At 47.1% G+C, this 19,276-nt stretch overlaps 1 protein-coding gene across 1 annotated transcript in view; it reads left to right on the top strand.

Moving 5' to 3' along the window:
• tmc5 (transmembrane channel like 5) overlaps window positions 1–19,276 on the top strand; it is a gene marked incomplete at both ends in the record, with an annotated part of 48,818 nt that overhangs the window by 10,755 nt on the left and 18,787 nt on the right. Inside the window, 5 exons of the mRNA XM_079499460.1 lie at window positions 528–612; window positions 3,315–3,575; window positions 4,662–4,804; window positions 17,138–17,279; window positions 18,368–18,520. Of these exons, the coding sequence (XP_079355586.1) occupies window positions 528–612; window positions 3,315–3,575; window positions 4,662–4,804; window positions 17,138–17,279; window positions 18,368–18,520 (784 nt within the window). The remainder of the gene's footprint in view (window positions 1–527; window positions 613–3,314; window positions 3,576–4,661; window positions 4,805–17,137; window positions 17,280–18,367; window positions 18,521–19,276) is intronic.

The following is a 19,276-nucleotide window of genomic DNA, read 5'->3' as shown; positions in this document are numbered from 1 at the left end:
TCAGCAGCATGGTATTTATGACAGCAGAATTTCCCCTCGGGATCAATAAAGTTGTATCTATTCTACGGCAGGTCATATAATTCAACATGATAATACTAAGCACACAATTTGTAATTAACCCATTTAGACCTGAGTTTCTACAAATGCCTTCTAAAACCTGACAGCTTTCTGAAAAAACCTGTGTTTCAGTGGTTCTCAAACATTTTCATGTCAAGGACCCCCAAATATGAATGCATTTGGCCGACGACCCCCATCTGAAAATATGTTGTTCCAGGGACCCCCCCCCCCAGAAGCAAAGATTTGAGTTAAAATGTTCACTCTGTAATAATATATATTCAAAGATTTGAGGCACATTTTCACGATTTTTCAAAAATAGCAGACCTACAAGCTCATGTAGATCCTGCTATTTTTCAATAGCTAAAGTGTAACATAATGCTATAAAACACCAAAAGGGGTTCCCGCCCAAAATGTAGTTAAATGATCCTATCATTGTGTTTAACTGTCATAATGGCTCGTATTATTTCCAGGAGCCAAGTACTGATGTTCAAATCTACCAAGCGCTCCCGCATGCAGCTGACATGTTTGACAGACTGTTCGGAGAACGTCTCATTGGTGAGCACGACAGCTATACTGTACACTGACTGCAACATACTTTACTTTTTATTTCCTCGCCCCCATTTAGCATCTTTTGACCCCAAAAGTCTTACTTTGCATTAATGTTTACATCTCTCGCAGTCTGCCTTGAGGCTCACAATACTCTTGTTTCTTCTGGACGGTTTAAGGCCTGCGATTCCTCATCCGATAATTCCCACGTATACAGACGTATAAGTGTGTAAAGCGTTATTCATAGTCTAATAGTTTCCCAGCCCTTCTCTCTGTTTTTACTCACCACCGCTCCACGTTAGTACAGTTCCGGTGGTCACCTCACCACCGCTCCACGTTAGTACAGTTCCGGTGGTCACCTCACCACCGCTCCACGTTAGTACAGTTCCGGTGGTCACCTCACCACCGCTCCACGTTAGTACAGTTCCGGTGGTCACCTCACCACCGCTCCACGTTAGTACAGTTCCGGTGGTCACCTCACCACCGCTCCACGTTAGTACAGTTCCGGTGGTCACCTCACCACCGCTCCACGTTAGTACAGTTCCGGTGGTCACCTCACCACCGCTCCACGTTAGTACAGTTCCGGTGGTCACCTCACCACCGCTCCACGTTAGTACAGTTCCGGTGGTCACCTCACCACCGCTCCACGTTAGTACAGTTCCGGTGGTCACCTCACCACCGCTCCACGTTAGTACAGTTCCGGTGGTCACCTCACCACCGCTCCACGTTAGTACAGTTCCGGTGGTCACCTCACCACCGCTCCACGTTAGTACAGTTCCGGTGGTCACCTCACCACCGCTCCACGTTAGTACAGTTCCGGTGGTCACCTCACCACCGCTCCACGTTAGTACAGTTCCGGTGGTCACCTCACCACCGCTCCACGTTAGTACAGTTCCGGTGGTCACCTCACCACCGCTCCACGTTAGTACAGTTCCGGTGGTCACCTCACCACCGCTCCACGTTAGTACAGTTCCGGTGGTCACCTCACCACCGCTCCACGTTAGTACAGTTCCGGTGGTCACCTCACCACCGCTCCACGTTAGTACAGTTCCGGTGGTCACCTCACCACCGCTCCACGTTAGTACAGTTCCGGTGGTCACCTCACCACCGTAAATCCAGACTATGTATGAGCCTTAATAGTTTCGGTGGTGAGGTGACCACCGAACTACAACATGACGTCACTGAGCCGCGGTGAAGAGCAAACCACCGCCACCACCCCAGCCCTTCTCTCTGTTTTTACTCACCACCGCTCAACGTTATTTCAGCTCCGGTGGTCACCTCACCACCGAAAATCCAGACTATGAATGAGCCTCATTTCCGTATCCCGCTCTAGAGTCAAAGCAGGCTGTCCTCTCAAGGCTCATTCATAGTCTGGATTGTCGGTGGTGAGGTGACCACAGTAAAAACAGAGAGAAGGGCTGGGGCAGTGGCGGTGGTTTGCTCTTCACCGCGGCTCAGTGACGTCATGTTGTAGTTCGGTGGTCACCTCACCACCGAAAATCCAGACTATGTATAGGCCTTCAGTCTCTCTGCAGGTGTCACTCTAGCCTCGATACCCAGGCTTTCATTTCGTCTGCACGAAAAATGAAAGCCTGGGTAGTGTCACTCTAACGTGACCATGGCTAGGCAGACCATGGAGCAAGGTTTATGGCTGTTCTCAGACCAGCCGTGTGCTCTGCAGTCTAATAGGGTTTATGGCTGTTCTCAGACCAGCCGTGTGCTCTGCAGTCTAACAGGGTTCATGGCTGTTCTCAGACCAGATGTGTGCTCTGCAGTCTAATAGGGTTTATGGCTGTTCTCAGACCAGCCATGTGCTCTGCAGTCTAATAGGGTTTATGGCTGTTCTCAGACCAGCTGTGTGCTCTGCAGTCTAACAGGGCTTATGGCTGTTCTCAGACCAGCCGTGTGCTCTGCAGTCTAATAGGGCTTATGGCTGTTCTCAGACCAGCTGTGTGCTCTGCAGTCTAATAGGGCTTATGGCTGTTCTCAGACCAGCTGTGTTCTCTGCAGTCTAACAGGGTTTATGGCTGTTCTCAGACCAGCTGTCCTCTCAGACCAGCTGTGTGCTCTGCAGTCTAACAGGGTTTATGCTTAATTGGGTCGTCCACTCACAGTTAACAGCCTTTGTATTGAGTTTGTGCTTATAATGTACTGTAATTCTGCAAACTGTTAATACATTTTTCAATCAATCAATCAAAAATGGCTGTTCTCAGACCTGTGTTGTTTTCGTCGACTAATAATACTATGACGAAAAATGTCCGTCGACTACCTTTTTCCACCGATGAAAACTAAATGGAAAATAAATTAAAACTAAGCTATGATGACTAAATCTAAGACTTTATCGACAATTTCGTCAAGAAATAAAAACTAGACTAAAATGTTAGAAAGGGACTAGTGGACAAGAGATCCAGTATGAGTCATTTTACACTTGGTTGCATGCTGAAAATAGCCGATCTACAAGCTCACAACACATCGCAGCGCGACGCGTTGTGAGCTTGTAGATCGGCTATTTTCAGCATGTGTAAAAACACTCATTACGACGGCATCAAGGCCTGCCAAAATACATTTTAGTCGACTAAATCAACCGTAGATTTAGTCGACTATAAAATCGCATGACCTTTAGTCGACTAAAACTAGAGTAACACTAAAACATTCCAGGTGACTAAAATCTGCCAAAAACACCACTGTTCTCAGACCAGCTGTCCTCTCAGTCCCTCCGCAGGTGCCACTCCAACGTGACCCTGGCGCGGCAGACCCTGGAGCTGTGGCAGGGCACCATGAAGGAGATCGGAGGGAAGTTCGGCACCGGCGTCCTGTCCTACTTCCTGTTCCTCAAGTGGCTGCTGATGTTCAACGTGTTCTCCTTCCTGGTGAACTTCGGCTTCATCACCATCCCGCTGGTCGCCTACGACTCCACGCCCGACCTCCCCCCCAACGTCTCCTTCAGGGGCCTGGAGATCCTGACAGGAGCGGTGAGTCCAGACTCTGGTTTTACACATTTAGACCTGAGGACGATAAAAATAAATAAAAATAAGGCTTCTAAAACAGATTTCTGAAAAACCTATGTTTCCATGTCAGTGGTGCTCAACCTTTTTCATGTCAAGGACCCCCAGAATTATTTGTATTTGGCCGTGGACCCCCCCATCTGAAAATATGTGGTTCCAGGGACCCCCCCTAACCTGACTCGGCCAGATGGGGCAGCAGAGAGTACTCTGCTGCCCCATCTGGCGGAGTCAGGTTAACCCCCCCCCGGAAGAGATTTGTGCCACATTTTCATGCTCATTTCCGCCTGAAGGTAGCCTACTGGGGGGAGCCACACTGTATGTCATAGGCTCAATATGTCACTTTGACACATTCAGTAGAACCTGTGATCTTTTGTGGCCAGATGTAATTTCTTGGGGTCTAGTAGGACTATAGTAAATAATAAAATAAGAAATCGCTATAACATTTTGTAAAAAAAAATACATATTTTGCCCCATGCTCGAATGCCTACACGCCCCCCTGCTGTCAAAAACAGCTAAAATCCCTAAAACGAAAGAAAGCAGCACATTGAATTTTACTTTCTCTAATAACAACCTAAAACATGAAAAACTAAAGTTGTCCTTTAAGGAGTAAGGACCCCTGGGGGTCCTCGGCCCCCAACCTTTCATGTGCTGTGGTTTCCACAGGGTCATTTCAACTACACAGCCATGTACTACAGCAACACCACCATCATTATGTGCTGTGATGTCCTTACAGGGTTCAACTACTCAGCTGTACTACAGCAACACCACCATCATTATGTGCTGTGATGTCCTTACAGGGTTCAACTACTCAGCTGTACTACAGCAACACCTCCATCATTATGTGCTGTGATGTCCTTACAGGGTTCAACTACTCAGCTGTACTACAGCAACACCACCATCATTATGTGCTGTGATGTCCTTACAGGGTTCAACTACTCAGCTGTACTACAGCAACACCACCATCATTATGTGCTGTGATGTCCTTACAGGGTTCAACTACTCAGCTGTACTACAGCAACACCACCATCATTATGTGCTGTGATGTGCTTACAGGGTTATTTCAACTACTCCGCCATGTACTACGGCGGCTACAGCAACGCCACCATCGCGGGCCGTCTGGATTACAACATGCAGCTGGCGTATTTCTTCACCATCGCGGCCTACATGGTGCTGTGTGGCGCGGCGCTCATTTACAGGTCAGCATGCAGTCATTGCAGTGTTGTTTTTGGCAGATTTTAGTTTTAGTCATGGTCTTTTGAATAGTTTTTCATTTAGTTTTAGTCACATTTTAGTCACCCATGGAATGTTTTAGTGTTACTCTAGTTTTAGTCGACTAAATGTCATGCAGTTTTATAGTCGACTAAATCTACGGTTGATTTAGTCGACTAAAATGTATTTTGGCGGGCCTTGATGCCGTCGTAATGGCTGATTTTACACTTGCTGAAAATAGCCGATCTACAAGCTCACAACACGTCGCGCTGCAACGCGTTGTGAGCTTGTAGATCTGCTATTTTCAGCATGCAACCAAGTGTAAAATGACTTATACTGGATCTCTAGTCCACTAGTCCCTTCCTAACATATAGTCTAGTTTTTATTTCTTGACGAAATTGTCGGTATATTTAGTCTTAGTTTTTGTCATCATACTGTACTGTAGCTTAGTTTTCATTTAGTTTCAATTTAGTTTTCGTCAGTGAAAAAAGGTAGTCGACGAACATTTTTCGTCATAGTTTTAGTCGACGAAAACAACCCCCTGTCAGCATGCATGAGACCAACACCAACACTGTAATCACATTTTACTCACATTTATTTCTGAAAGCCAGAAAATCACACTTGTGTGAAGTGAGGGGTGCCTTTTATTATCATTGTATATTTTGTATTTATCATGACGTCACATGAAGACACGTCATTTTCCGTTGTGACTTCATGGTCTGAAAGTTTGTACGGAAAAAGTCCATAGACTTGGCCACACACATGACGTCACGGGCGGAACACACAAAGCCAGGCAGGCTAGCACTGCTCAAAATAAAGAAGAAAAAACAGGCCTGCTTTGAGACACAGGATTGATAATGACCATGAGATGAGGCCAGTTCATTCCAGTCAGTGGAACTATGTTTGTCTCCATGGCAGACAAACTAGCATTGGTCCGATAACACCTAAACCTAACCTTAACCCTCTCCCAACCCTTAACGGACCCATCACCAACCTTAATCCGGTCATTTTAACGCACCCCTCACCAACCTTTTTCCGGTCATTTTAACGCACCCCTCACCAACCTTAATCCGGTCATTTTAACGCACCCCTCACCAACCTTAATCCGGTCGTTTTAACGCACACCTCACCAACCTTAATCCGGTCGTTTTAACACACCCCTCACCAACCTTAATCCGGTCGTTTTAACGCAGCCCTCACCAACCTTAATCCGGTCGTTTTAACGCACCCCTCACCAACCTTAATCCGGTCGTTTTAACGCAGCCCTCACCAACCTTAATCCGGTCGTCTTAACGCACCCCTCACCAACCTTAATCCGGTCGTTTTAACGCACCCCTCACCAACCTTAATCCGGTCATTTTAACGCACCCCTCACCAACCTTAATCCGGTCATTTTAACGCACCCCTCACCAACCATAATCCTGTCATTTTAAAGCACCCCTCACCAACCTTAATCCGGTCATTTTAAAGCACCCCTCACCAACCTTAATCCGGTCGTTTTAACGCAGCCCTCACCAACTTTAATCCGGTCGTTTTAACGCACCCCTCACCAACCTTAATCCGGTCGTTTTAACGCAGCCCTCACCAACCTTAATCCGGTCGTTTTAACGCAGCCCTCACCAACCTTAATCCGGTCATTTTAATGCACCCCTCACCAACCTTAATCCGGTCGTCTTAACGCAGCCCTCACCAACCTTAATCCGGTCGTTTTAACACACCCCTCACCTACCTTCATCCGGTCGTTTTAACGCAGCCCTCACCAACCTTAATCCGGTCGTTTTAACACAGCCCTCACCAACCTAAACCGGTTGTTTTAACGCACCCCTCACCAACCTTAATCCGGTCGTTTTAACACAGCCCTCACCAACCTTAATCCGGTCGTTTTAACACACCCCTCACCAACCTTAATCCAGTCGTTTTAACGCACCCCTCACCAACCTTAATCCGGTCGTTTTAACGCACCCCTCAACCAACCTTAATCCGGTCGTTTTAACGCACCCCTCACCAACCTTAATCCGGTCGTTTTAACGCACCCCTCACCAACCTTAATCCGGTCGTTTTAACGCACCCCTCACCAACCTTAATCCGGTCGTTTTAACGCACCCGTCACCAACCCTAATCCGGTCGTTTTAACGCACCCCTCACCAACCTTAATCCGGTCGTTTTAACGCACCCGTCACCAACCTTAATCCGGTCGTTTTAACGCACCCCTCACCAACCTTAATCCGGTCGTTTTAACGCACCCCTCACCAACCTTAATCCGGTCGTTTTAACGCACCCGTCGCCAACCCTAATCCGGTCGTTTTAACGCACCCCTCACCAACCTTAATCCGGTTGCTTTAACGCACCCCTCACCAACCTTAATCCGGTCGTTTTAACGCACCCCTCACCAACCTTAATCCGGTCATTTTAACGCACCCCTCACCAACCTTAATCCGGTCATTTTAACGGACCCCTCACCAACCTTAATCCGGTCATTTTAACGCACCCCTCACCAACCTTAATCCGGTCATTTTAACGCACCCCTCACTAACCTTAATCCGGTAATTTTAACGCACCCCTCACCAACCTTAATCCGGTCATTTTAACGGACCCCTCACCAACCTTAATCCGGTCATTTTAACGCACCCCTCACCAACCTTAATCCGGTCATTTTAACGCTCCCCTCACCAACCTTAATCCGGTCGTCTTAACGCAGCCCTCACCAACCTTAATCCGGTCGTCTTCGGTCGTCTTTACGCAGCCCTCACCAACCTTAATCCGGTCGTTTTAACACACCCCTCACCAACCTTAATCCGGTCGTTTTAACGCAGCCCTCACCAACCTTAATCCGGTCGTTTTAACGCAGCCCTCACCAACCTTAATCCGGTCATTTTAACGCTCCCCTCACCAACCTTAATCCGGTCGTCTTAACGCAGCCCTCACCAACCTTAATCCGGTCGTCTTAACGCACCCCTCACCAACCTTATTCCGGTCGTCTTAACGCACCCCTCACCAACCTTAATCCGGTCGTTTTAACACACCCCTCACCAACCTTAATCCGGTCGTTTTAACGCAGCCCTCACCAACCTTAATCCGGTCGTTTTAACGCAGCCCTCACCAACCTTAATCCGGTCGTCTTAACGCACCCCTCAACCAACCTTAATCCGGTCGTTTTAACGCACCCCTCACCAACCTTAATCCGGTCGTTTTAACGCACCCCTCACCAACCTTAATCCGGTCGTTTTAACGCACCCCTCACCAACCTTAATCCGGTCATTTTAACGCACCCCTCACCAACCTTAATCCGGTCGTTTTAACGCACCCCTCACCAACCTTAATCCGGTCATTTTAACGCACCCCTCACCAACCTTAATCCGGTCATTTTAACGCACCCCTCACCAACCTTAATCCGGTCGTTTTAACGCAGCCCTCACCAACCTTAATCCGGTCGTTTTAACGCACCCCTCACCAACCTTAATCCGGTCGTTTTAACGCAGCCCTCACCAACCTTAATCCGGTCGTTTTAACGCAGCCCTCACCAACCTTAATCCGGTCGTTTTAACACACCCCTCACCAACTTTAATCCGGTCATTTTAACGCACCCCTCACCAACCTTAATCCGGTCATTTTAACGCACCCCTCACCAACCTTAATCCGGTCATTTTAACGCACCCCTCACCAACCTTAATCCGGTCATTTTAACGCACCCCTCACCAACCTTAATCCGGTCATTTTAACGCACCCCTCACCAACCTTAATCCGGTCATTTTAACGCACCCCTCACCAACCTTAATCCGGTCATTTTAACGCACCCCTCACCAACCTTAATCCGGTCATTTTAACACACCCCTCACCAACCTTAATCCGGTCATTTTAACGCACCCCTCACCAACCTTAATCCGGTCATTTTAACGCACCCCTTACTAACCTTAATCCGGTCATTTTAACGCACCCCTCACCAACCTTAATCCGGTCATTTTAACGCACCCCTCACCAACCTTAATCCGGTCATTTTAACGCACCCCTCACCAACCTTAATCCGGTCATTTTAACGCACCCCTCACCAACCTTAATCCGGTCATTTTAACGCACCCCTCACCAACCTTAATCCGGTCATTTTAACGCACCCCTCACCAACCTTAATCTGGTCATTTTAACGCACCCCTCACCAACCTTAATCCGGTCATTTTAACGCACCCCTCACCAACCTTAATCCGGTCATTTTAACGCACCCCTCACCAACCTTAATCCGGTCATTTTAACACACCCCTCACCAACCTTAATCCGGTCATTTTAACGCACCCCTCACCAACCTTAATCCGGTCATTTTAACGCACCCCTCACCAACCTTAATCCGGTCATTTTAACACACCCCTCACCAACCTTAATCCGGTCATTTTAACGCACCCCTCACCAACCTTAATCCGGTCATTTTAAAGCACCCCTCACCAACCATAATCCGGTCATTTTAAAGCACCCCTCACCAACCTTAATCCGGTCATTTTAACACACCCCTCACCAACCTTAATCCGGTCATTTTAACGCACCCCTCACCAACCTTAATCCGGTCATTTTAACGCACCCCTCACCAACCTTAATCCGGTCATTTTAACGCACCCCTCACCAACCTTAATCCGGTCGTTTTAACGCAGCCCTCACCAACCTTAATCCGGTCATTTTAACGCACCCCTCACCAACCTTAATCCGGTCGTTTTAACGCAGCCCTCACCAACCTTAATCCGGTCGTTTTAACGCAGCCCTCACCAACCTTAATCCGGTCGTTTTAGCACACCCCTCACCAACTTTAATCCGGTCGTTTTAACGCACCCCTCACCAACCTTAATCCGGTCGTTTTAACGCACCCCTCACCAACCTTAATCCGGTCGTTTTAACGCACCCCTCACCAACCTTAATCCAGTCGGACCTATGCTATGTCTAACCAATGCTATGTCTAACCAAAGTATGCCTCCCGTGCATTAAGTGTCTGTTTCCATGAAGTATGGCCAGTTACAGAGGAACTATGTGTGTCTCCATGTAGCATGGCTAGTTACAGAGGAACTATGTGTGTCTCCATGTAGCATGGCTAGTTACAGAGGAACTATGTGTGTCTCCATGTAGCATGGCCAGTTACAGAGGAACTATGTGTGTCTCCATGTAGCATGGCTAGTTACAGAGGAACTATGTGTGTCTCCATGTAGCATGGCCAGTTACAGAGGAACTATGTGTGTTTCCATGTAGCATGGCCAGTTACAGAGGAACTATGTGTGTCTCCATGTAGCATGGCTAGTTACAGAGGAACTATGTGTGTCTCCATGTAGCATGGCCAGTTACAGAGGAACTATGTGTGTCTCCATGTAGCATGGCCAGTTACAGAGGAACTATGTGTGTCTCCATGTAGCATGGCCAGTTACAGAGGAACTATGTGTGTCTCCATGTAGCATGGCTAGTTACAGAGGAACTATGTGTGTCTCCATGTAGCATGGCCAGTTACAGAGGAACTATGTGTGTCTCCATGTAGCATGGCCAGTTACAGAGGAACTATGTGTGTCCCCATGTAGCATGGCCAGTTACAGAGGAACTATGTGTGTCTCCATGTAGCATGGCTAGTTACAGAGGAACTATGTGTGTCTCCATGTAGCATGGCTAGTTACAGAGGAACTATGTGTGTCTCCATGTAGCATGGCCAGTTACAGAGGAACTATGTGTGTCTCCATGTAGCATGGCCAGTTACAGAGGAACTATGTGTGTCCCCATGTAGCATGGCCAGTTACAGAGGAACTATGTGTGTCTCCATGTAGCATGGCTAGTTACAGAGGAACTATGTGTGTCTCCATGTAGCATGGCTAGTTACAGAGGAACTATGTGTGTCTCCATGTAGCATGGCTAGTTACAGAGGAACTATGTGTGTCTCCATGTAGCATGGCTAGTTACAGAGGAACTATGTGTGTCTCCATGTAGCATGGCTAGTTACAGAGGAACTATGTGTGTCTCCATGTAGCATGGCTAGTTACAGAGGAACTATGTGTGTCCCCATGTAGCATGGCTAGTTACAGAGGAACTATGTGTGTCTCCATGTAGCATGGCCAGTTACAGAGGAACTATGTGTGTCTCCATGTAGCATGGCTAGTTACAGAGGAACTATGTGTGTCTCCATGTAGCATGGCCAGTTACAGAGGAACTATGTGTGTCTCCATGTAGCATGGCTAGTTACAGAGGAACTATGTGTGTCTCCATGTAGCATGGCTAGTTACAGAGGAACTATGTGTGTCTCCATGTAGCATGGCTAGTTACAGAGGAACTATGTGTGTCTCCATGTAGCATGGCCAGTTACAGAGGAACTATGTGTGTCTCCATGTAGCATGGCCAGTTACAGAGGAACTATGTGTGTCTCCATGTAGCATGGCCAGTTACAGAGGAACTATGTGTGTCTCCATGTAGCATGGCTAGTTACAGAGGAACTATGTGTGTCCCCATGTAGCATGGCCAGTTACAGAGGAACTATGTGTGTTTGTCTCCAGCATGGCTAGTTACAGAGGAACTATGTGTGTCTCCATGTAGCATGGTCAGTTACAGAGGAACTATGTGTGTCCCCATGTAGCATGGCTAGTTACAGAGGAACTATGTGTGTTTGTCTCCAGCATGGCTAGTTACAGAGGAACTATGTGTGTCTCCATGTAGCATGGCCAGTTACAGAGGAACTATGTGTGTCCCCATGTAGCATGGCTAGTTACAGAGGAACTATGTGTGTTTGTCTCCAGCATGGCTAGTTACAGAGGAACTATGTGTGTCTCCATGTAGCATGGTCAGTTACAGAGGAACTATGTGTGTCTCCATGTAGCATGGCTAGTTACAGAGGAACTATGTGTGTCTCCATGTAGCATGGCTAGTTACAGAGGAACTATGTGTGTCCCCATGTAGCATGGCTAGTTACAGAGGAACTATGTGTGTCTCCATGTAGCATGGCTAGTTACAGAGGAACTATGTGTGTCTCCATGTAGCATGGCTAGTTACAGAGGAACTATGTGTGTCTCCATGTAGCATGGCCAGTTACAGAGGAACTATGTGTGTCCCCATGTAGCATGGCTAGTTACAGAGGAACTATGTGTGTCTCCATGTAGCATGGCTAGTTACAGAGGAACTATGTGTGTCTCCATGTAGCATGGCTAGTTACAGAGGAACTATGTGTGTCTCCATGTAGCATGGCCAGTTACAGAGGAACTATGTGTGTCTCCATGTAGCATGGCCAGTTACAGAGGAACTATGTGTGTCTCCATGTAGCATGGCCAGTTACAGAGGAACTATGTGTGTCTCCATGTAGCATGGCTAGTTACAGAGGAACTATGTGTGTCTCCATGTAGCATGGCTAGTTACAGAGGAACTATGTGTGTCTCCATGTAGCATGGCTAGTTACAGAGGAACTATGTGTGTCCCCATGTAGCATGGCTAGTTACAGAGGAACTATGTGTGTCCCCATGTAGCATGGCCAGTTACAGAGGAACTATGTGTGTCTCCATGTAGCATGGCTAGTTACAGAGGAACTATGTGTGTCCCCATGTAGCATGGCTAGTTACAGAGGAACTATGTGTGTCTCCATGTAGCATGGCTAGTTACAGAGGAACTATGTGTGTCTCCATGTAGCATGGCTAGTTACAGAGGAACTATGTGTGTCCCCATGTAGCATGGCTAGTTACAGAGGAACTATGTGTGTCCCCATGTAGCATGGCCAGTTACAGAGGAACTATGTGTGTCTCCATGTAGCATGGCCAGTTACAGAGGAACTATGTGTGTCTCCATGTAGCATGGCTAGTTACAGAGGAACTATGTGTGTCCCCATGTAGCATGGCTAGTTACAGAGGAACTATGTGTGTCTCCATGTAGCATGGCCAGTTACAGAGGAACTATGTGTGTCCCCATGTAGCATGGCTAGTTACAGAGGAACTATGTGTGTCTCCATGTAGCATGGCTAGTTACAGAGGAACTATGTGTGTCTCCATGTAGCATGGCTAGTTACAGAGGAACTATGTGTGTCTCCATGTAGCATGGCTAGTTACAGAGGAACTATGTGTGTCTCCATGTAGCATGGCCAGTTACAGAGGAACTATGTGTGTCTCCATGTAGCATGGCTAGTTACAGAGGAACTATGTGTGTCTCCATGTAGCATGGCTAGTTACAGAGGAACTATGTGTGTCCCCATGTAGCATGGCTAGTTACAGAGGAACTATGTGTGTCTCCATGTAGCATGGCTAGTTACAGAGGAACTATGTGTGTCTCCATGTAGCATGGCTAGTTACAGAGGAACTATGTGTGTCTCCATGTAGCATGGCCAGTTACAGAGGAACTATGTGTGTCTCCATGTAGCATGGCCAGTTACAGAGGAACTATGTGTGTCTCCATGTAGCATGGCCAGTTACAGAGGAACTATGTGTGTCCCCATGTAGCATGGCTAGTTACAGAGGAACTATGTGTGTCTCCATGTAGCATGGCTAGTTACAGAGGAACTATGTGTGTCTCCATGTAGCATGGCTAGATACAGAGGAACTATGTGTGTCTCCATGTAGCATGGCCAGTTACAGAGGAACTATGTGTGTCCCCATGTAGCATGGCTAGTTACAGAGGAACTATGTGTGTCTCCATGTAGCATGGCTAGTTACAGAGGAACTATGTGTGTCTCCATGTAGCATGGCTAGTTACAGAGGAACTATGTGTGTCCCCATGTAGCATGGCTAGTTACAGAGGAACTATGTGTGTCTCCATGTAGCATGGCCAGTTACAGAGGAACTATGTGTGTCCCCATGTAGCATGGCTAGTTACAGAGGAACTATGTGTGTCTCCATGTAGCATGGCCAGTTACAGAGGAACTATGTGTGTCTCCATGTAGCATGGCCAGTTACAGAGGAACTATGTGTGTCTCCATGTAGCATGGCTAGTTACAGAGGAACTATGTGTGTCTCCATGTAGCATGGCCAGTTACAGAGGAACTATGTGTGTCTCCATGTAGCATGGCTAGTTACAGAGGAACTATGTGTGTCCCCATGTAGCATGGCTAGTTACAGAGGAACTATGTGTGTCCCCATGTAGCATGGCTAGTTACAGAGGAACTATGTGTGTCTCCATGTAGCATGGCCAGTTACAGAGGAACTATGTGTGTCCCCATGTAGCATGGCTAGTTACAGAGGAACTATGTGTGTCTCCATGTAGCATGGCTAGTTACAGAGGAACTATGTGTGTCTCCATGTAGCATGGCCAGTTACAGAGGAACTATGTGTGTCTCCATGTAGCATGGCTAGTCACAGAGGAACTATGTGTGTCTCCATGTAGCATGGCCAGTTACAGAGGAACTATGTGTGTCCCCATGTAGCATGGTTAGTTACAGAGGAACTATGTGTGTCCCCATGTAGCATGGCCAGTTACAGAGGAACTATGTGTGTCTCCATGTAGTATGGCCAGTTACAGAGGAACTATGTGTGTCTCCATGTAGCATGGCTAGTTACAGAGGAACTATGTGTGTCTCCATGTAGCATGGCCAGTTACAGAGGAACTATGTGTGTCTCCATGTAGCATGGCCAGTTACAGAGGAACTATGTGTGTCCCCATGTAGCATGGCCAGTTACAGAGGAACTATGTGTGTCTCCATGTAGCATGGCCAGTTACAGAGGAACTATGTGTGTCTCCATGTAGCATGGCTAGTTACAGAGGAACTATGTGTGTCTCCATGTAGCATGGCTAGTTACAGAGGAACTATGTGTGTCTCCATGTAGCATGGCCAGTTACAGAGGAACTATGTGTGTCTCCATGTAGCATGGCTAGTTACAGAGGAACTATGTGTGTCTCCATGTAGCATGGCCAGTTACAGAGGAACTATGTGTGTCTCCATGTAGCATGGCTAGTTACAGAGGAACTATGTGTGTTTGTCTCCAGCATGGCCAGTTACAGAGGAACTATGTGTGTTTGTCTCCAGCATGGCCAGTTACAGAGGAACTATGTGTGTTTGTCTCCAGCATGGCTAGTTACAGAGGAACTATGTGTGTCTCCATGTAGCATGGCTAGTTACAGAGGAACTATGTGTGTCTCCATGTAGCATGGCCAGTTACAGAGGAACTATGTGTGTCTCCATGTAGCATGGCCAGTTACAGAGGAACTATGTGTGTCCCCATGTAGCATGGCTAGTTACAGAGGAACTATGTGTGTCTCCATGTAGCATGGCCAGCTCTTTCCAGAGGAACTATGTGTGTCTCCATGTAGCATGGCTAGTTACAGAGGAACTATGTGTGTCTCCATGTAGCATGGCCAGTTACAGAGGAACTATGTGTGTCTCCATGTAGCATGGCTAGTTACAGAGGAACTATGTGTGTCCCCATGTAGCATGGCTAGTTACAGAGGAACTATGTGTGTCCCCATGTAGCATGGCTAGTTACAGAGGAACTATGTGTGTCTCCATGTAGCATGGCCAGTAACAGAGGAACTATGTGTGTGTGTCTCCATGTAGCATGGCTAGTTACAGAGGAACTATGTGTGTCTCCATGTAGCATGGCTAGTTACAGAGGAACTATGTGTGTCTCCATGTAGCATGGCTAGTTACAGAGGAACTATGTGTGTCTCCATGTAGCATGGCTAGTTACAGAGGAACTATGTGTGTCTCCATGTAGCATGGCTAGTTACAGAGGAACTATGTGTGTCCCCATGTAGCATGGCTAGTTACAGAGGAACTATGTGTGTCTCCATGTAGCATGGCCAGTTACAGAGGAACTATGTGTGTCCCCATGTAGCATGGCCAGTTACAGAGGAACTATGTGTGTCTCCATGTAGCATGGCTAGTTACAGAGGAACTATGTGTGTCTCCATGTAGCATGGCTAGTTACAGAGGAACTATGTGTGTCTCCATGTAGCATGGCTAGTTACAGAGGAACTATGTGTGTCCCCATGTAGCATGGCCAGTTACAGAGGAACTATGTGTGTCTCCATGTAGCATGGCCAGTTACAGAGGAACTATGTGTGTCCCCATGTAGCATGGCTAGTTACAGAGGAACTATGTGTGTCTCCATGTAGCATGGCTAGTTACAGAGGAACTATGTGTGTCTCCATGTAGCATGGCCAGTTACAGAGGAACTATGTGTGTCTCCATGTAGCATGGCCAGTTACAGAGGAACTATGTGTGTCTCCATGTAGCATGGCTAGTTACAGAGGAACTATGTGTGTCTCCATGTAGCATGGCCAGTTACAGAGGAACTATGTGTGTCTCCATGTAGCATGGCTAGTTACAGAGGAACTATGTGTGTCTCCATGTAGCATGGCTAGTTACAGAGGAACTATGTGTGTCTCCATGTAGCATGGCCAGTTACAGAGGAACCATGTGTGTCTCCATGTAGCATGGCTAGTTACAGAGGAACTATGTGTGTCTCCATGTAGCATGGCCAGTTACAGAGGAACCATGTGTGTCCCCATGTAGCATGGCCAGTTACAGAGGAACTATGTGTGTCTCCATGTAGCATGGCTAGTTACAGAGGAACTATGTGTGTCTCCATGTAGCATGGCTAGTTACAGAGGAACTATGTGTGTCTCCATGTAGCATGGCTAGTTACAGAGGAACTATGTGTGTCTGTGTCTCCATGTAGCATGGCCAGTTACAGAGGAACTATGTGTGTCTCCATGTAGCATGGCTAGTTACAGAGGAACTATGTGTGTCTGTGTCTCCATGTAGCATGGCCAGTTACAGAGGAACTATGTGTGTTTGTCTCCAGCATGGCTAGTTACAGAGGAACTATGTGTGTCTCCATGTAGCATGGCTAGTTACAGAGGAACTATGTGTGTCTCCATGTAGCATGGCTAGTTACAGAGGAACTATGTGTGTCCCCATGTAGCATGGCCAGTTACAGAGGAACTATGTGTGTCTCCATGTAGCATGGCTAGTTACAGAGGAACTATGTGTGTCTCCATGTAGCATGGCCAGTTACAGAGGAACTATGTGTGTCTCCATGTAGCATGGCTAGTTACAGAGGAACTATGTGTGTCTCCATGTAGCATGGCTAGTTACAGAGGAACTATGTGTGTCTCCATGTAGCATGGCTAGTTACAGAGGAACTATGTGTGTCTCCATGTAGCATGGCTAGTTACAGAGGAACTATGTGTGTCTCCATGTAGCATGGCTAGTTACAGAGGAACTATGTGTGTCTCCATGTAGCATGGCTAGTTACAGAGGAACTATGTGTGTCTCCATGTAGCATGGCTAGTTACAGAGGAACTATGTGTGTCTCCATGTAGCATGGCTAGTTACAGAGGAACTATGTGTGTCTCCATGTAGCATGGCTAGTTACAGAGGAACTATGTGTGTTTGTCTCCAGCATGGCCAGCTCTTTCCAGAGGAACTATGTTCTGGCAGACGCAGCAGGAGGGGCGTGGCAGCTCCTGTGCAGCTGGGACTTCAGCGTCACCAACGAGAGGGCCGTGAGACAGCGCAAGAACAACCTCCTTGTCCAACTCAAGGTCTGCACGCCTCTTCTCATCATCCTACGATAAATGTGCCACGTCTGTGTGTGTGTGTGTGTGTGTGTGTGTGTGTGTGTGTGTGTGTGTGTTGTGTGTACGGTTGTAATGCACGTACCTCGAGAACCTTTTGCCACACGCGTTCCACACCCCCGCAGGGAGTGCAGTGCAGAGTCGGTCGGACCCACGGTTCTCCAGAACCACCACAAAAGGCTCTGGTCAGGCTCCGCCAGTGGGCTTAATCAGCCTAAATCCCCTCACCTGTGCAATTTCCAGCCTCTGCCTCAGCCAATTGATTGCCATGGCAACCCCACACCTGACAATTGATTAGCCTACTTAACCAGTTCACTTTTCACAGTCAGTCAGTTTGCCCTCTTCAGACACAGGCAGATACGGAGATCTCCATGTGGGACACAGACAGTTAAAAAGGGTATACTACCCTCAGCAAGATGGCCGCCGGTCAGAGACTCTGCCTTGAGCCATCTAGCCTTTATATGTCTATTTTCTCAACCCCACCCAAAAACATTGAGGGGAAATTCTGGTTAATTATCCGCTAAATATGACGTAAATAGGCTAACCAATCACATCAAATGTCTGCTAACATAAGTTGATGTACAAGAGCGCCCCTCATTTCACAGGGGTGTGATTTATTTTATTTTAACCCATTTAGGCCTGACGTTGAAATTTAAAAAGAATCTTCTAAATGATGAGAATTTTCTGAAAAACCTCATGTTTCTGTATCAGTGGTGCTCAATATTTCATGTCAAGGACCCCAAAAATGATATGTAATTGGCCGCCGACCCCCATCTGAAAATATGTTGTTCCAGGAACCCCTCAGAAGCAAAGATTTGAGTTAAAAACGTTCTCTCTGAAAGAATATATATATTCAAAGATTTGAGCCACATTTTCAAGATTTTTCAAAAATAGCAGACCTACAAGCTCGTAGCTTGTAGATCTGCTATTTTTCAATAGCTAAAGCATAACATAATGCTTAAAACACCATAGGGGTTCCCGAACTTCCCGCCACGACCATATCTAAGAATACCAGAAGAGAGATGTGCCAAACATTTCCCTCGCTGTCCTTGCAGGAGTCTCTAGCAGAGAAGAACCTTGAAGAAACGTTGACCGTGTCTGAGAAGCTGAAACACTTTGGCCTCCACCTCGCTACCTGGTTCTTCTCCACCAGTCTGGCCGTCGGCTGTGGAGCCGGCATCTACTACCTCAACCAGTATGAGCAGCAGGTATAAAAAATAAACATAACACAAAGATAATGCTATAGAAAATAGTCAAAGTATTGTTTCTCTCATGGTACGATAAAGGTATTCATACTCCAGTTCTAGGTGAGTCGGTGACCACCTTAGTAAAAACAGTGAGCGGTGAGTCTCTCATCACCGCAGTGTGACGTCATGTTGTAGTTTTGTACTGGGGTGAGTGGCTTATCACCGCTGCTCAGAGACGTCATGTTGTAGTTTTGTGTTGGGGTGAGCGGTGAGTCTCTTTTCACCGCGGCTCAGTGACGTCATGTTGTAGTTTTGTGTTGGGGTGAGTGGCTTATCACCGCGGCTCAGTGACGTCATGTTGTAGTTTTGTGTTGGGGTGAGCGGTGAGTCTCTTACCACCGCGGCTCAGTGACGTCATGTTGTAGTTTTAGTAAAAACAGAGAGATGTGTATTGGCATAATTATGGAGAGTTCCTGTGCAAAACAGAATAAACATTTGATAAAGTGCAATCTGGGAACCCATCGGCAAAAAAGGGGGGAAAAAAAACAGTCCACCGTCAGCCCTCCTCTTCCGGTGGGGCGCCTATGTTTTCATTCCCACTAACAACAATGAATGCCCGCATGCTGACAGATTCAGTAGCGCAGCTGCGGGAATGTGTTCTTGACAGAATAGATAAAGATGTCATAAACTGAGTCCATAGTTACATAAGTCAACGGCCATGACCTACTCCTACAAGCCACTCCTGGCAGTAATATAATGGTCATAAGTCAACGGCCA

This window comes from Electrona antarctica (genome assembly GCF_951216825.1).
Source record: "Electrona antarctica genome assembly, chromosome: 4".
Lineage (NCBI taxonomy): Eukaryota > Metazoa > Chordata > Actinopteri > Myctophiformes > Myctophidae > Electrona > Electrona antarctica.
Note: the sequence above shows the minus strand (reverse complement) of the source record. Positions and strands in the feature narration are given on the sequence as shown.